At 49.0% G+C, this 13,693-nt stretch overlaps 1 protein-coding gene across 6 annotated transcripts in view; it reads right to left on the reverse strand.

Annotated features, from left to right (window-relative positions):
* LOC142075125 (CBP80/20-dependent translation initiation factor-like) overlaps positions 1 to 13,693 on the reverse strand; it is a 148,209-nt gene that overhangs the window by 115,441 nt on the left and 19,075 nt on the right. For 4 of the 6 annotated variants that reach the window (XM_075136160.1, XM_075136161.1, XM_075136159.1 and 1 more), the window contains exon 2: positions 2,497 to 2,709. In XM_075136160.1, the coding sequence (XP_074992261.1) occupies positions 2,497 to 2,676 (180 nt within the window). In that variant the 5' untranslated portion in view covers positions 2,677 to 2,709. Of the gene's footprint in view, positions 1 to 2,496; positions 2,845 to 13,693 lie in introns of those variants that run through there. The other 2 variants (XM_075136158.1, XM_075136162.1) reach the window with 2 other exon arrangements.

Genomic DNA, 13,693 nt, shown 5'->3' on the forward strand with positions numbered 1-13,693 from the left:
AAATCTATTCTTAAAAAGGTTCCTTTGATTGGTAATTTCTTTACACCAAGCTAACATATAAAGGGTCCAAAGCTCTGGATCAGATCCTCAGCTCCAGCAAACCTGCATAGCTCAGATAAATCAGATAAACACTGCTGATATTAGATAAGGATGGGATCCTTCGTATACGGAATCACAGAATGGTTTGGGTTGGAAGGGACCTTCAAAGATCATCTAGGTCCAACCCCCTGCCATGGGCAGGGACATCTTCAACCAGATCAGGTTGCTCAGAGCCCCGTCCAACCTGACCTTGAATGTTTCCAGGAATGGGGCATCCACCACCTCTCTGGGCAACCTGTGCCAGTGTTTCACCACCCTCATCGTAAAGAATTTCTTCCTTATATCTAGACTGAATCGACCCCTTCTTTTAGTTCAAAACCATTCCTCCTTGTCCTATCGCTACAGGCCCTACTAAAAAGTCTGTCCTCATCTTTCTTCTAAGCCCCCTTTAAGCACTTAAAGGCTGCAATAAGGTCTCCCTGGAGCCTTCTCTTCTCCAGGCTGAACAACCCCAACTCTTTCAGCCTTTCCTCATAGCAGAGGTGTTCCAGCCCTCTGACCATTTTTGTGGCCTCCTCTGGACCCACTCTAACAGGTCCATGTCCTTCTTGAATGGGGGACCCCAGAGTTGGATGCAATACTCCAGGTGGGGTCTCTGGGACTAGACGAGGAGAATTACCTCCCTTGACCTGCTGGCCACGCTTCTTGTGATGCAACCCAAGATACGCTTGGCTTTCTTTTTTGGCATGGGCTGCAAGCGCACATTGCCAGCTCATGTCTGATTTGTCACCCACCGATGTCCCCAAGTCCTTTTTTGCAGGGCTGCTCTCCACCCATCCATCCCCCATTCTGTGCTGATACTGGGGACTGTCCAGACCCAGGTGCAGGACCTTGCACTTGGCCTTGTTGAACTTCATGAGGTCCACTCCTGGGGTGGAAGGAAAGCTCCTCTCTGCTGGATTCGGGGACACTGTTTTTTGCGATCGCCACTGCCAGCACATGGAGTGCATGGGCCAGGGGACAGGAGAAGTGGGCACCTCTGGCAGCTGGCAGGAGAGTGCCTTGACCTCGCTACTCCAACTGCTCCTCCCAATTTAAAGGCAAAACAAAGCCCTAGGGAGGCAGGGCCTCATTTGTAAGCAATTAATAGACTTGAGCGTGAAATGAGAGACAAAACGACCTGCAACAAAACTTCTCTGTGTGCTAGAGGAGGTCGTGGTCCTGGACAAACCCAGCCTGGAGACTGCCCTTCTCGCCATCATCATACCCCCAGCTTGGCTTTGCCATGCAGTCTCGTTAGCTGTTAAACTGACATTAAGACCTAATGTGAAGTGGTCCAGGGATCTCTGCTCGGGATCAGTGTCCCTTGCACCTCATATAAAGAGACAAAGACCCAAATCAGACCAGCAGACCCCTCCAGCAGCTCAAACACATCTCAGCCATCTAATGATGGCCATATCCTTACCCTTATGACCCTTCAGTCTTACTATTCTTATTTTGTCCTCATAACCAATATGTAAGTGGTTTCTAACCTAAATGTTTTACCCTACTGGGAGCCCTGCGGGGTAGGAAAGTACCTCTATCACAAATGGAGGATCATGGAAGCCTTATAAGCCCAAGGGCACAGACCCGAGCTCACCGCTCCCTGCACCACAGGCTCCTTATCCCTTTGAGAGTTCACATCTTCAGCACGCATCTGGCACACCGTGGCACCGGAATACAAACGATTTCCCTCCGAAACAACAATAACAACAGTTCAGGAGATTTCATTTCTCCTTCCATTGGACCTAAAACATCCATTTTGGGAACAAACCTAAGTAGGACCATGTCATTCCTAATGACAACACCAAACCACACCCCTGCTAAAACCACCTTTCTGTTTGCTGGGTATTCCCATCCTCTGAAATACAGCAATTTCCTTCTCTGACATGAAACAAGCAAACAGGTTATTGCACATACTAAAATGCCCTCAAAAATCACACTTTTGAGGAGCATTTGGGGCTTTTGATTGACCTTCTGGTCTTGGTTGTTTCACGGACACCCCTGTGCATACGGACGGGAGGATATCTCATTACCGAGCACCCCCCTGCTGCAGCTCTTCCCAATCCCTCCAGGATTTTTCCACCCTGGCGAAGCAACATGCTGTTTGGAATGGAGAGAGGCACCCTTCATTTACAAATTAAATGTCCTTCATTTATAAATAAGAACCTTGGAGAAGTCAAAAAGCTTCAGGACACGCACCTTGAGACCACGGAAAAACAAAACCCAGTTGGCAGGAGACCTCTACCAACTGGTTGGAGACCTCATATCTGGCTGAACAAGCAAGTTGCCCCAAATGCAGTCTTTTATCATGTCCTGCTTTACACCCCAACGCTCAGAAAGCTGCTTCAGCTGGACGTGCATCCCCAACTCAGGCGACAAGCCCCTCTCCCACCCCACGCTGTGCCCTTCACCCACCTGCGAGACGTGGGACTGCGTCTTCTCGCTCTCGCCGTCCCCCTCCGTTTTATCCGTCAGCAGCCCCTGGACCTGGTACTCCAGGACGTAGCTGTCGATGAAACGCTCCAGCTCCTCGATCTCCTGAGAGCGGCTGCTCCCTGCCTCCGAGGAGGCCGATGCCACCGACGAGTTCTCCATCCCTTCAGGAGAGACGCCGAGAATGGAGGGGGCCTGAGAAAGTAAAATAAAAAAAGGCAAGAAATGATTTCCCAGTAATTATAGAAAGCCTAAAAAACCAGTAGCCAAATCCTATCACCAGTTACCACAGGCAGGATACTTTTGCTGTACATCCAATAACATTTATAATAATCCTAGGTGGTCACATTTAGAGTTTCCATGCATGCACAAACAAAACAAAGTCCCATTTCTGTAATATTCCTACATCTAAGGACAACGGACATTTTGCTTATCCTCCTTCTTAAAACCCAAACTACTGAAAACCTCCAGATACATGCACATGAGAAAAACAAAATTAAAAAGCTTAATTTAAAAAGCCCACGACATTAGCTGTGCTGGGTAAGGGTGATAAGCTGGGGATGATGGACAGGAGTGTGAGGAAGAGGATGATAATTGAAAAGCTTCTCTAGGACGGCAGCAGTAAATGATGCTGAGTCAACGGCATGGCTATAAATGGTCCAGCGAGGTTTGCACGTGGAGGTGAAACAGAGATCACACCAGAATCTATTTTTAAAACCTCTCCTTGTTAAAAATGGACTAGAAGGAGCAAAAAAGGGAAAAACCCTGCAAAACAATAAAGCATGTTCTGCATCAACCAGTCGACTGGCAACCACAGAAGAAACAAAGCTATCCCTCCGGCTGAGCTCCGAGCCAGCACAGCCCCGAGCCCGTGCCTCAGCAAAGGTATCACCTCCACGGAGGCACAAGCCCACGTTCATCTTGACCAGACATGGGTGCTTCCTCTCTCAAACCCAGTCCTGCTCTGCCAGACAACCAAGCACCACAGATCCATGGTTCTGCTGGCTGGAGCAACATGAAGAGGTCCTTTCCTGGCTCTGAGGGACCAGTGCTTCCAGGGGGATAAAACCCTTGCCCACCTCACCAGCTCGCTAGCGTGAGCTCTGCAGGAGAACGGCTCTACAGAAGACGTAGGGGCTTTATGATGTTTTTAAGATAAAGCATCCTCAGGATGCAAACTGACTCTGGGAAACCAGCAGGTAGCTCAGCCAAGACACAAACCTTCAGAGGTGGGAGCCTGAATCGCTAAGTGTTCTGTATGTAGGCTTTTAACATCTTCTTACTGGTTAACGTCAAAATACAGAGCACAGGAGAAAAGGCGGCTGTGCAAATGCAAACAGATGTATATACAAATTAAGTCATTAACTTTAAGGCTTGATTCAGCTACCCAAGCGTCCCGACAGCCCGGGTTATCCCTCCTTCCAGTTTCTGCTCCAGGGGCACAGCCATCTCCTAAATATGTATATGTAGATTATGGCTAGCAGAATAAAAGCCATTATCCAGGGGCTTACGTTGCAAACCCTGTTAGGATAGTCTCGTTTAGGGCGCAGATCATCAAGGAATTAAGCGTTCTGCTGCAAAACAAAGCCAGATCCCTCTACATCCTCAGCCCCTTTCCAAAGCCAACACATGAGAATGGATACACCACCCCACATACACCTCTTCAATCAATGCAAGAGATTCAGACCACTTTCATCTCCACTGATCCACACAGTGAACTAAAAACCTTAGCAAATTCTGCAGTTGTCCCTTAACCAGGGAATGAACACATAAGGACATCAACAGCTGACACCCAGATCATCTGAAGATGTGCATCTAATGAAGAAAAGCTGATGACACCTCAAATGCAGCATTGCTAGTAAGGGCAGCTCTAATGATGTTCAGGTGGGTGCTCCTGTGATCGCTATGTGCACCTACCCAGTGCACCCATCCCAGGTAACACACTCCTTTGAAAGTTGGCCAATGTTGTTTTCCAGCAACAGACAGGACATCCCCTTCATGTCACTGAAACACCTTCTCTGGCACAGAACAGGGCACCTCTGCAAACCACACGATCACCAGGGACAGAAATTAAAGGTACACTCCACAGGCAAGCAAAAGGCACAGAGAGGTCACCCTGTGGTCTCCTGAGATGGAAACAGCACCAGGAGACCTTCACCCTGATGAAAGTGGCCATGGATGCTTCTTCAAACAAGACTTAGGTTTACAAAACTCCCAAAGCCCGGGTTGGAGCAAGGAGCCACAGCTCGTACATCTAATGGTGGCTGCACATCGCATGGTCAACACAAGAGCTTCCAGTCCATGAAGACCACACATCTGGTCATGCGAGCAAGGACAGGTATAGTTTGCTCTGAGGAGGGGACTGCCACCACCCAAACCACCCTCTCACATGGTCCTTTCCCCTGCCCAGACCTGGGGTGCCCGGGGGCACAGAGTGGGCAGTGGGGACCGTCCCAGCTGCAAACACCTGCAGATGACACTCTTCAAGCGCCACAGTTCAGCACGCATCGCCGGATTTCCTGGGAGGTCTCTCCTCAAGGTACGGACCCAAGCAGGAGCTGCTTGGTTTGCAAACATGGGCTGAACCCACAGCAGCAAGAAAGACAAGAGGAGACATCAAAACTAAGTATTTTCCATGTGACATAAAACCCCTGGGACGCATTGCTGTGGGAGATGGGACCGCTCTGGGGGGCTGATGCCCGTTCTTTGTCCATCAGTCAGGTGCTGGCTCTGAGTTCACCCCAAGCTCTGCATCCCCCATCCAGAGAAGCTGGGATGAGTGATGGGGAGGAGGCTTAGCATCCCCATCGTCCCCCACCCAACCACTGCGGAGGGAGCTTGGACCAAGCCCTCTCCTCCTTCCTATTTTTCCATGGCTGAATGCCTCTCACACCTTAAAGAAAAGAAACCATCAACTCCTGTACCTGGGCTGGGCATGTTTGCACGTGAATTAAGCTCTGGACCAGTGTCTTGTGGTAAGACTCATACTCCTCCTTCCCTGAGGTTGGGTGGGAGAAGACACAGGAGCTCCCACCACACTGCAGGACACCAAGACTTCATCCCTCACTCTCTCCTTCACCGGGAGCTGGTATTTACAGTCTGTTTTGAGACAAGTATAAAATTACCAAGCAAATTTGGAGTGAGTCACATGCCATCCGGAACGGAAGGAGCAAAAAAAATCTGTTCCCAGTTCGTGTAATTTCCAGCTCCTGAACTATTTCTCATCTGTCACTTCTGAACAATTGTGGCTTCATTTGGAAACTGCCGAGAACGAGCAGTTCTGGCCTAAGGATTTCATCTGCTCAAGGAATTATTCCCAAATGTGCCCGGACTGTCAAAAAAGCTCATTATGTAGATCAATATCACACATTAGCTCCTGAACAAAAATCATGTGGCGTATTAAAAAGGAGAAAGAAAAAAAAAAAAGACAAGAAAAAAAAAAGACGCGCCCCAGAGAGCATGGAGTCCTGGAAGAGGCTATGCTTCTCCTCTTTTAGCTAATTAGTGCTAATTACCAAATGGAAAGCACCAATTATTAAACAGAAAGTGCTAAAGAAAGAGTTGGGAGAATAGGTGACTGCAATGAGGGCACGATGGCGTGGGGAGGTGACCACATGAGGTAGGGGTGGCATCACTTGGGATGGAAGAAGCAGAGTCAGAAGGTATCCTCCATTCCCTGGGGCCACACAACACAAAACTAAAGGGTTTTTGCCTATTTTATTTTATTTTGAAGGTGGCACTGGAGGAAATCAAGCCTAGGGCTCTGCCCCGGGGATGCTCCCCCTTGAACACCCATAACAAAGCACAAAGCAGAGCAAGAGCTAACCCACACGACTCCACTTTTGGGGTGCTCACCCCACGCCCAAGCAGGATTTTGCTGATTAGCAACAGGAGAGACAGTGGACTGAAAGGGAATGGGTTTGTCAGAAGTCACCAAGTCCAGCAAACGAGCACAAACCACGTATTTGAGATGTTTATGGGTCTCTAGTAGGAAACTCTAAAACCAAGTAATCTTGTCAGTACCTTCACCTCTCTCTACAGGAAACCAGAACGTAGCAGGAAAAAAACTCCCCTAGGTTTGAGGGTGATGAGTTATCCCATATATCTGGGAAAGGATCGTCATTGTACACAAAGATCCCTAGAGCAGATGCCCAGGCATGGACAGCGCGTTGGCTGACATCTAACCCTTACAATAAGAGAAAAGACTAACAAGTCACGGTCTGTAGTCTTCTTCATATGCTTAGTCTGCATATAAAGTCGGTGTGAATCACGTAATGACACAGAGACCGGCCACCTGATGGGGACATCGCGGTGTGCCCGCTGTGCTGGGGCCACTGCCACTATGCCACCGTCACCCAACACAAGGCATCAATAAAGAGGCTCAACAAGCAGAGGAACATCTTGACTTTGTGGCATCTCCTGGCATTCCCTGGTAGTGACCAGCTCTGGGTTTTCTGAATTTGTCCTTTGAATTCCCCTTCTGAAAACGCTCCCTTCCTATATTGGGGTTCATGGTTAGGATCACATGTGCCTGACCACTACAGCAGTGGGGTAATATCCAAACTTAATGCTGACCCTTTGGGCAAGTGGTTGGACTAGAGACCTCCTGAAGTCTTCCCCAACCTGAACGATTTTTTGATTTGAACGAGATGATGTTCAAGCACTTCATCACTTTAAGAAAACCTCCTCTGCTCTCTCAGCCTACTTTCCATACTTCATTCTGAAAAGTCTCTCCCATTTTAGATGAGTCTCTCCCGGTTATCATGCAACTGCCTTCCCCACTTCCACCAGTCTGCCCAGAGATGTCCCAACGCTCAGGTGACGGTTGTTTTGGTCTCCATCCTCTAGAAGCTTTTTCAAGGCAGGGCTTTTTCAGCTGTTACCCATTGATTTCTGGGTTCTACCTAATTTTACCAAGTGTGAGATGTACATATATAAAATGTGCTTGACAAAACAAAACCAAGACAATCACAGGTTTACAGAGGCTCATTTGCCGGGTCCTGCAAGCTGGTTCCTGGTCACAGCAGCCTGGCCCTTCAAGAGGGACAGATTTCGGAGCTCAAACAGTGGACCTTCCTCCTTGGCAGGAGGCACCTTGGGAAGGGAAGCTCCCATCTAGATTCAGACTGATTCAAGTCCATCCACAAAGGTTTAATCTCCATGCTGATGTCTGACTAATGCTAAACCTTCTCTCTCTTTCCAAAATTAACCCTCTCCACTGGGAAGGCGGCGCGAGGCTCGATGGTCTACTGCTCTTCTTGGTGCCGCGTGTCAGGAAACCTCTGTGCCTGGAGCAGGTTTCCCATCTTGCCTTGCCCTCAAAACATGTACAAACAAGAGGTTTTCAAACAAAAACCCAAATCCGCATTTGAGCATCAAAGCAGTTGATGCCTTCCCAAACTGAGCAAACGTATGTTCTTGAGAGCTCTTAAGGGAGTGGTGATCCCTTGGATCTGTGTTGGCATAGCGCCTACCACAAGGACTCCCAGACCCCAGATACGTTCCTTAATGATAATTAATAGAGATCAACCTCAAATCTGTATTTTTTTTTCTGTTCCACCTTCCTCCCCCTACTTTGTCAAAGCACAAAGTCTGTAAGTTTTGGGGATCTGAAAATTACCTTCCAAACCTTTCCTACGAAGCCCATGTCATGCTCATTACTATGATCATAAAACATGGAATCGGCAGCAGAAAGAGTCAATAGATGTGCAAACCGCTTATTATAACTTAGTAATTATCAGCGTTACTATAATGTATAATTATTATTAATAGCTGTTATTTTAAAGAGTGATCTAAATGGGGTTCTTGCTTTAGCAAGATTATTCAGTTTATGGCAATTATACAGTTTTACCCTTAATGAGCAAATAAACTCAATAAGAACAAGCACTTTTTATGATATTTGTATGTTCATTCCCCTTCTCCCAAAGGTGCTCCAGGCTTGTTGAACTTGAGGAACTAAGTGGTGAGTCTGATAGGTGAAGAGCAGCAATGGAGAAGGAACCCATTTTGGGCAAGATGGGTGGGAGGCAACAGCACAGGGGAACTTGCAACCAAAATGATGTAAGAAAAGGTGAGTCCATGATAAGAAGACGACAGACATGCAGGGACAGCAATGCATTTCCATCAGCTCACTGCAGTTTGGGTGAGAGGACCCCATACGTACATCCTCCCCCAGGGAAGATGCTCCAGCCATCCTCTCTCCAGCACACCAAAACAAAGCTTCTCCAAAACCTGGACTGCAGCAGCCCGGCAGTGCTGAGGCAACACCGCAGGGCAGCCACAGCTCTTCCCTGGGGATGGGACCCACCTGTGCCCCATCATCCCAAGGGAGCAGGGACTCCAGCCCCATAAAAACATCATTCCCTGAAGTGCGGAACGGCGTCTTTTGGTCCAAAACATGCTGACATGACAACCTTGTCAGCAAGACTGCTGCCCATGAAGAGATCTTCCTAAAACAATTCTTGCTCCAACTCAGCAAGACAAACCAACATCCTAACCTACCATTAAGCCAACAACCGCACACCTTCCTGCTCCTACCCAAGGTCCAACCTGGTCAGGCATCAGCAAAGGAAATAAAATAAAGAAGTAGCTTTTGCCATTTTTTTGCTTCCATTGGATGGATGCTGAAAGCCTAAAATGCTTTCTCACACACAACAAGTTTCTTTGAAGGTTGTGGCCTTCAAAGACAAGAGAACCAGGAGCACCACGCTATCACATGCACCCAAATAGTGAAAGTTGGAGGTGGATTTACCCCACAACTACACTGCCAGGAGTTAATGCTAACACCTAGGTGAGATGATTGGAAAAGACCTCTAAAATACAAAGTTCAGGCAGAACTGCTTAATGCAGTGCTTAGCATCAGGCATCTCCAGATTTAGGCACCTGTATCAACATTCAATTATCAAAAGGTCCAACGACCACCAAATCCTGATAAATGGCAAGCGCCCAGCCCACCTTTCCAACTGCCTGGCCTCAGCTGTTTAGATACGGGTTTAAATGACTCATTTAAGGCATCCCAGTTGGAAAACCCATGTCTCTTCCTCACTCATCCTCCAGTTAAACCCTGAAAAAGTTCCCACGCTGATCCTCTGTTCCTCCGCGATTCCAACGTAGGGCAGGAGGAACGCAGAGCAGCCTCTCTCTGCAGAAGAAATGCCACCGCAGGCCAGCGGCAGAGAGGCAGGCTGTGACGGACTCCAGAGCTACCCTGACAGATCACCCAAAGCCTTTTTCTTGCCATTTATCATCCCAGGTTTTGCTAGGAACAAGAGATGCTTCCTATAAAAGGCAGCCGCGGTGCAAATTCTTTACGTACCAACACAGCCACTTTCTTCAGACTTCTGTGGCAGGACGTCCAGCGTCCCTCTCACGTTCGTTCTCCCTCGGGAGTTTATAATAAATAAATTTTAAATATTGCTGTGATCCAGCAGGTCCCTTCTGCCCCAAGACACCTGGGACATGAACCAAGAAGCACCCCAGCAGCCCACAAATTTATTTATCTGTGCCTGCATGGGATGATGGTAAAGCCAAACTGAAGAGACCCCCAGCGAGACCCAGGGAGAGGCTCCAGCCCAGCCCCAGCCAGCAGACACCACGTCCTGCCCCATGAGCAACCAACATCAATTTTCACATCTCTTGTCCAGCCTCCAAAACCCACCCCCTTGCTCTCCGCTCCCTACAGAAAAGACCTGTCAGACATCTCTCATGGGGAGGACACCCTCTTCTGCTCGGTGCCCTTCTGGGGCTGGGCAGAGAGGAACGACACATGGTCAAACCCTCCGTCATCACCTCCCTCTCACTGCTCGCCCACTGTCTTCTCCAAGCTGGCCTTTCCGAAGCCACTGCCAACGTGCACAGGGAAGGAGATCCCTTCAGCCCCGGACCTGGGAGGTGAGGAATGCTTTGACCGCATAGACCAGCTGGTGCAGGACAACTCTCCTGCTTCTTATCTGCTTCTTATCAGCACCTTCAGGTCAGGTGAAGCCCTCTGAACGCTTTGACTCTGCAAATAACCATCTGCCAGCCAACGCTCTGGCAGCAGCACAGGCAGAAGGACCTTTGACCGTCTGCGTTTGGGGTTTGAACTCCTGCCTATCACATGGCCGCGGCCGGCGGGCGGTCAGCTCGCTTCCCAGCATCTCCTTTTAATGAGCTCCTTCAGCAGCAATATTTTCTCTCTCCTAATCCAGCCCATTTCCAACAACAAGTAATTAGCAATGTGTCTTTCTAAAGCGGTGAGAGCATCTCGGTGAAGGAAAGGAGAAGTTTATCTTTATTGCCGGCGGCCAGCTTTCGTATCCAGCAAACCGTAGGAACGGTTACTATGGAAAATGAAAGCAATCGAGATGAACCATGACTCCCCGCATCCAGGTATTGCTGCATCTCCACGAGCACAGATGAAGCATCGCGTGTCTGGTTTGGATTTGCTGCTCCAAAGCCGGTATCTTTCCAGCTGCCAAAACATCAAGCGCAGCAATGTAAATTATTATACCCTGGATCTGACCCCTTTCTAATTAAAATGTAAGCACCTTTGAAAACCGCATCGAGCGACTGCTGCTGGAGCTAGCCTTGGGCTTTTCAGATACTGATGCATCCATGGCTGGCTGAGGATTTTATATATTTCATCACCCTTCCAGTCTCAGGTCTGGTTTCTGGTACCTGGTGATGCAGAAAAGGCCAAGTGACAGGACAGGAGCCCAACAACCGCCACGTTGCAGTGCCTGGCATGCCACAGAGCCGGCAAACACCACAGTGCATCGAAACAGAGCCATTAAAATAAACACAAAAATAAACGGGGAGGGAGAAGAGAGAGCCAGGAGACAACCAAGTGCAAAAGGCCACAGAATCCAACCCAAAACAACTGCCTTGACACAGTGATCCAGCAAGGAAGGGAGAGAAATAACCAGAAAGCCAGAAATCCCTCGTTCTCAGCCAGACAATAATTTATTACGTGGCTTGCTTCACTGCAATAAGGAATTTTTGTGGTTGGGAGGTGGATTTGTTTTTTTTCTTTTTAAAAAAACCCAAAGCCTCATCACCTTTAGAAACACAAAGTCTTTTAGTGTGTCAAATCTGTGCACGAGGTTGGAGAGGTTTCCCACCAGATGGGCTTCCTTGCCCCTGGGGAACATGTTACCTTTGGCTTGTGATGGATGTTGCCAAGAAAAAGAAAGAAAAAAACAGCACACAGCTAATAAAACCACTGTCTGAACTTCAGGAGGTGAATGGAGGTGGGCTTATGGCCCATCTGATGGACATCGGTCCTACCCTGCAGTGGGATGCTCCACTCCGTGGGATGTCAGGGGGTCCACTGGAGCATCACTCTGGCTGCAGCACAACAGCAAGGCACGCTCCCCATCCCCTGATTTTTATACAAACTCGATACATGGAAATGCATCAGCATTTCTAGAAATAAAACCTGAAACAGGTCATAAAAAAAACGCAATCACCAACCCCTGAATCAAGAACAGCCTGAATTTTATAACCTATTTATCCATTGGCTGATCTAATCTGTGACTTAAGTTAGACATAATCCATTTTCACATTCCTCTGCTCCTACTAAAACCTAAGGGAACAAGAGCCCACATTACATCTTATCCTTGTTATTTTTCACCTTTCCAAAGGAAACGTTGTCAAATAAAAAGATTTGAAGAAATAGCAAAAAATGCAGATTTCACACGTGCTCCACAATGTCCTCTTCGGAGCTGCACTGTTTTCCCTCCGAGAGCACACGGCATCGCACCGGCAGGCTGGGCAGGACAGGACGGCTGCAGGAATTATGCTAGAAGACATGAACGAAGGACGTTCTCCTGCCAGGAGAGCTTGCACACATACACCAACGATGCACGCAGTGGGTAGCAATCCTCAGGCAATCAAAGCGGGTATTTTGCCCAGCTCCTCCGCATCCCAGGGGATGAGCCCTGATCCCATGGAAGCAGCAGCCAGGGTGCAAAACTCCCCGTGCAGGCAGCACTCTGCAGGCAGAGAGCACAGCCCACGTCCTAAATAAAAGCATTATAACAACCAGCTGATCCATACACTTTGCAATCGCATGTTTTGACCGTGTGCTCACGCGCCAGCGCCGGCCGCCACATACCGTCTTTTGTAAACAACCAAAGGGAAACCATTATCAGAAAGTAAATCTTTTCTTTCCAGGCACCCAGGCAATATAATGGGCACTTGGGCTGTGAAAAGCCCTGTAATCCTAAAAGACACATCCAACTTTAAGTTGAGATGTCAACCCGCTGAAGTAATCCATCCCGTGGGTCGGGAGGGATGCGGCGGGAGCGGCATCCCCGGCATCCCCCCGGCATCCCGGGTCAGCAGCAGGGCAGGCGCGGAGGGTACTTAATCCCTACTGAACCATGCCTGTAGTTTGCTGGCAAAGAGCATTTTTGCATCCGTACGCTGGCTTTTAGCAGCGTTCAGAGGACATACCTCGGCTGCCAGCCAAAAGGCTGGCGCTGCCACTCTGGATGGATGGAGGGGATTTTATGCTAGGAGGAGCCAGCTGGTCCTCTCCTCCTGGGAATCACAGAATCACAGAACGGTTTGGGTTGGAAGGGACCTTCAAAGATCATCTAGTTCAACCCCCCTGCCGTGGGCAGGGACATCTTCAACTAGATCAGCTTGCTCAGAGCCACGTCCAACCTGACCTTGAATGTTCCCAGGGATGAGGCATCTACCACCTCTCTGGGCAACCTGTCCCAGTGTCTCACCACCCTCATTGTAAAACATTTCTTCCTTTTATCCAGTCTGAATCTCCCCTTGTCCTATCACTACAGGCCCTACTAAAAAGTCTGTCCCCTTCTTTCTTCTAAGCCCCCTTTAAGCACTGAAAGGCCGCAATAAGCTCTCCCCGGAGCCTTCTCTTCTCCAGGCTGAACAACCCCAACTCCTTCAGCCTTTCTCCATAGCAGAGGTGTTCCACCCCCCTGATCATTTTTGTGGCCTCCTCTGGACCCGCTCCAACAGGTCCATGTCTTCCCTGTGCTGAGGACCCCAGAGCTGGACGCAGCACTGCAGGGGGGGTCTCACCAGAGCAGAGCAGAGGGGCAGAATCACCTCCCTCGACCTGCTGGCCACGCTGCTGGTGACGCAGCCCAGGATAGGGTTGGCCTTCTGGGCTGCCAGCGCACATTGCCAGCTCCTGTCCAGCTTTTCATCCACCAGTACCCCC

The sequence above is a fragment of the Calonectris borealis genome, chromosome W, assembly GCF_964195595.1.
Source record: "Calonectris borealis chromosome W, bCalBor7.hap1.2, whole genome shotgun sequence".
Lineage (NCBI taxonomy): Eukaryota > Metazoa > Chordata > Aves > Procellariiformes > Procellariidae > Calonectris > Calonectris borealis.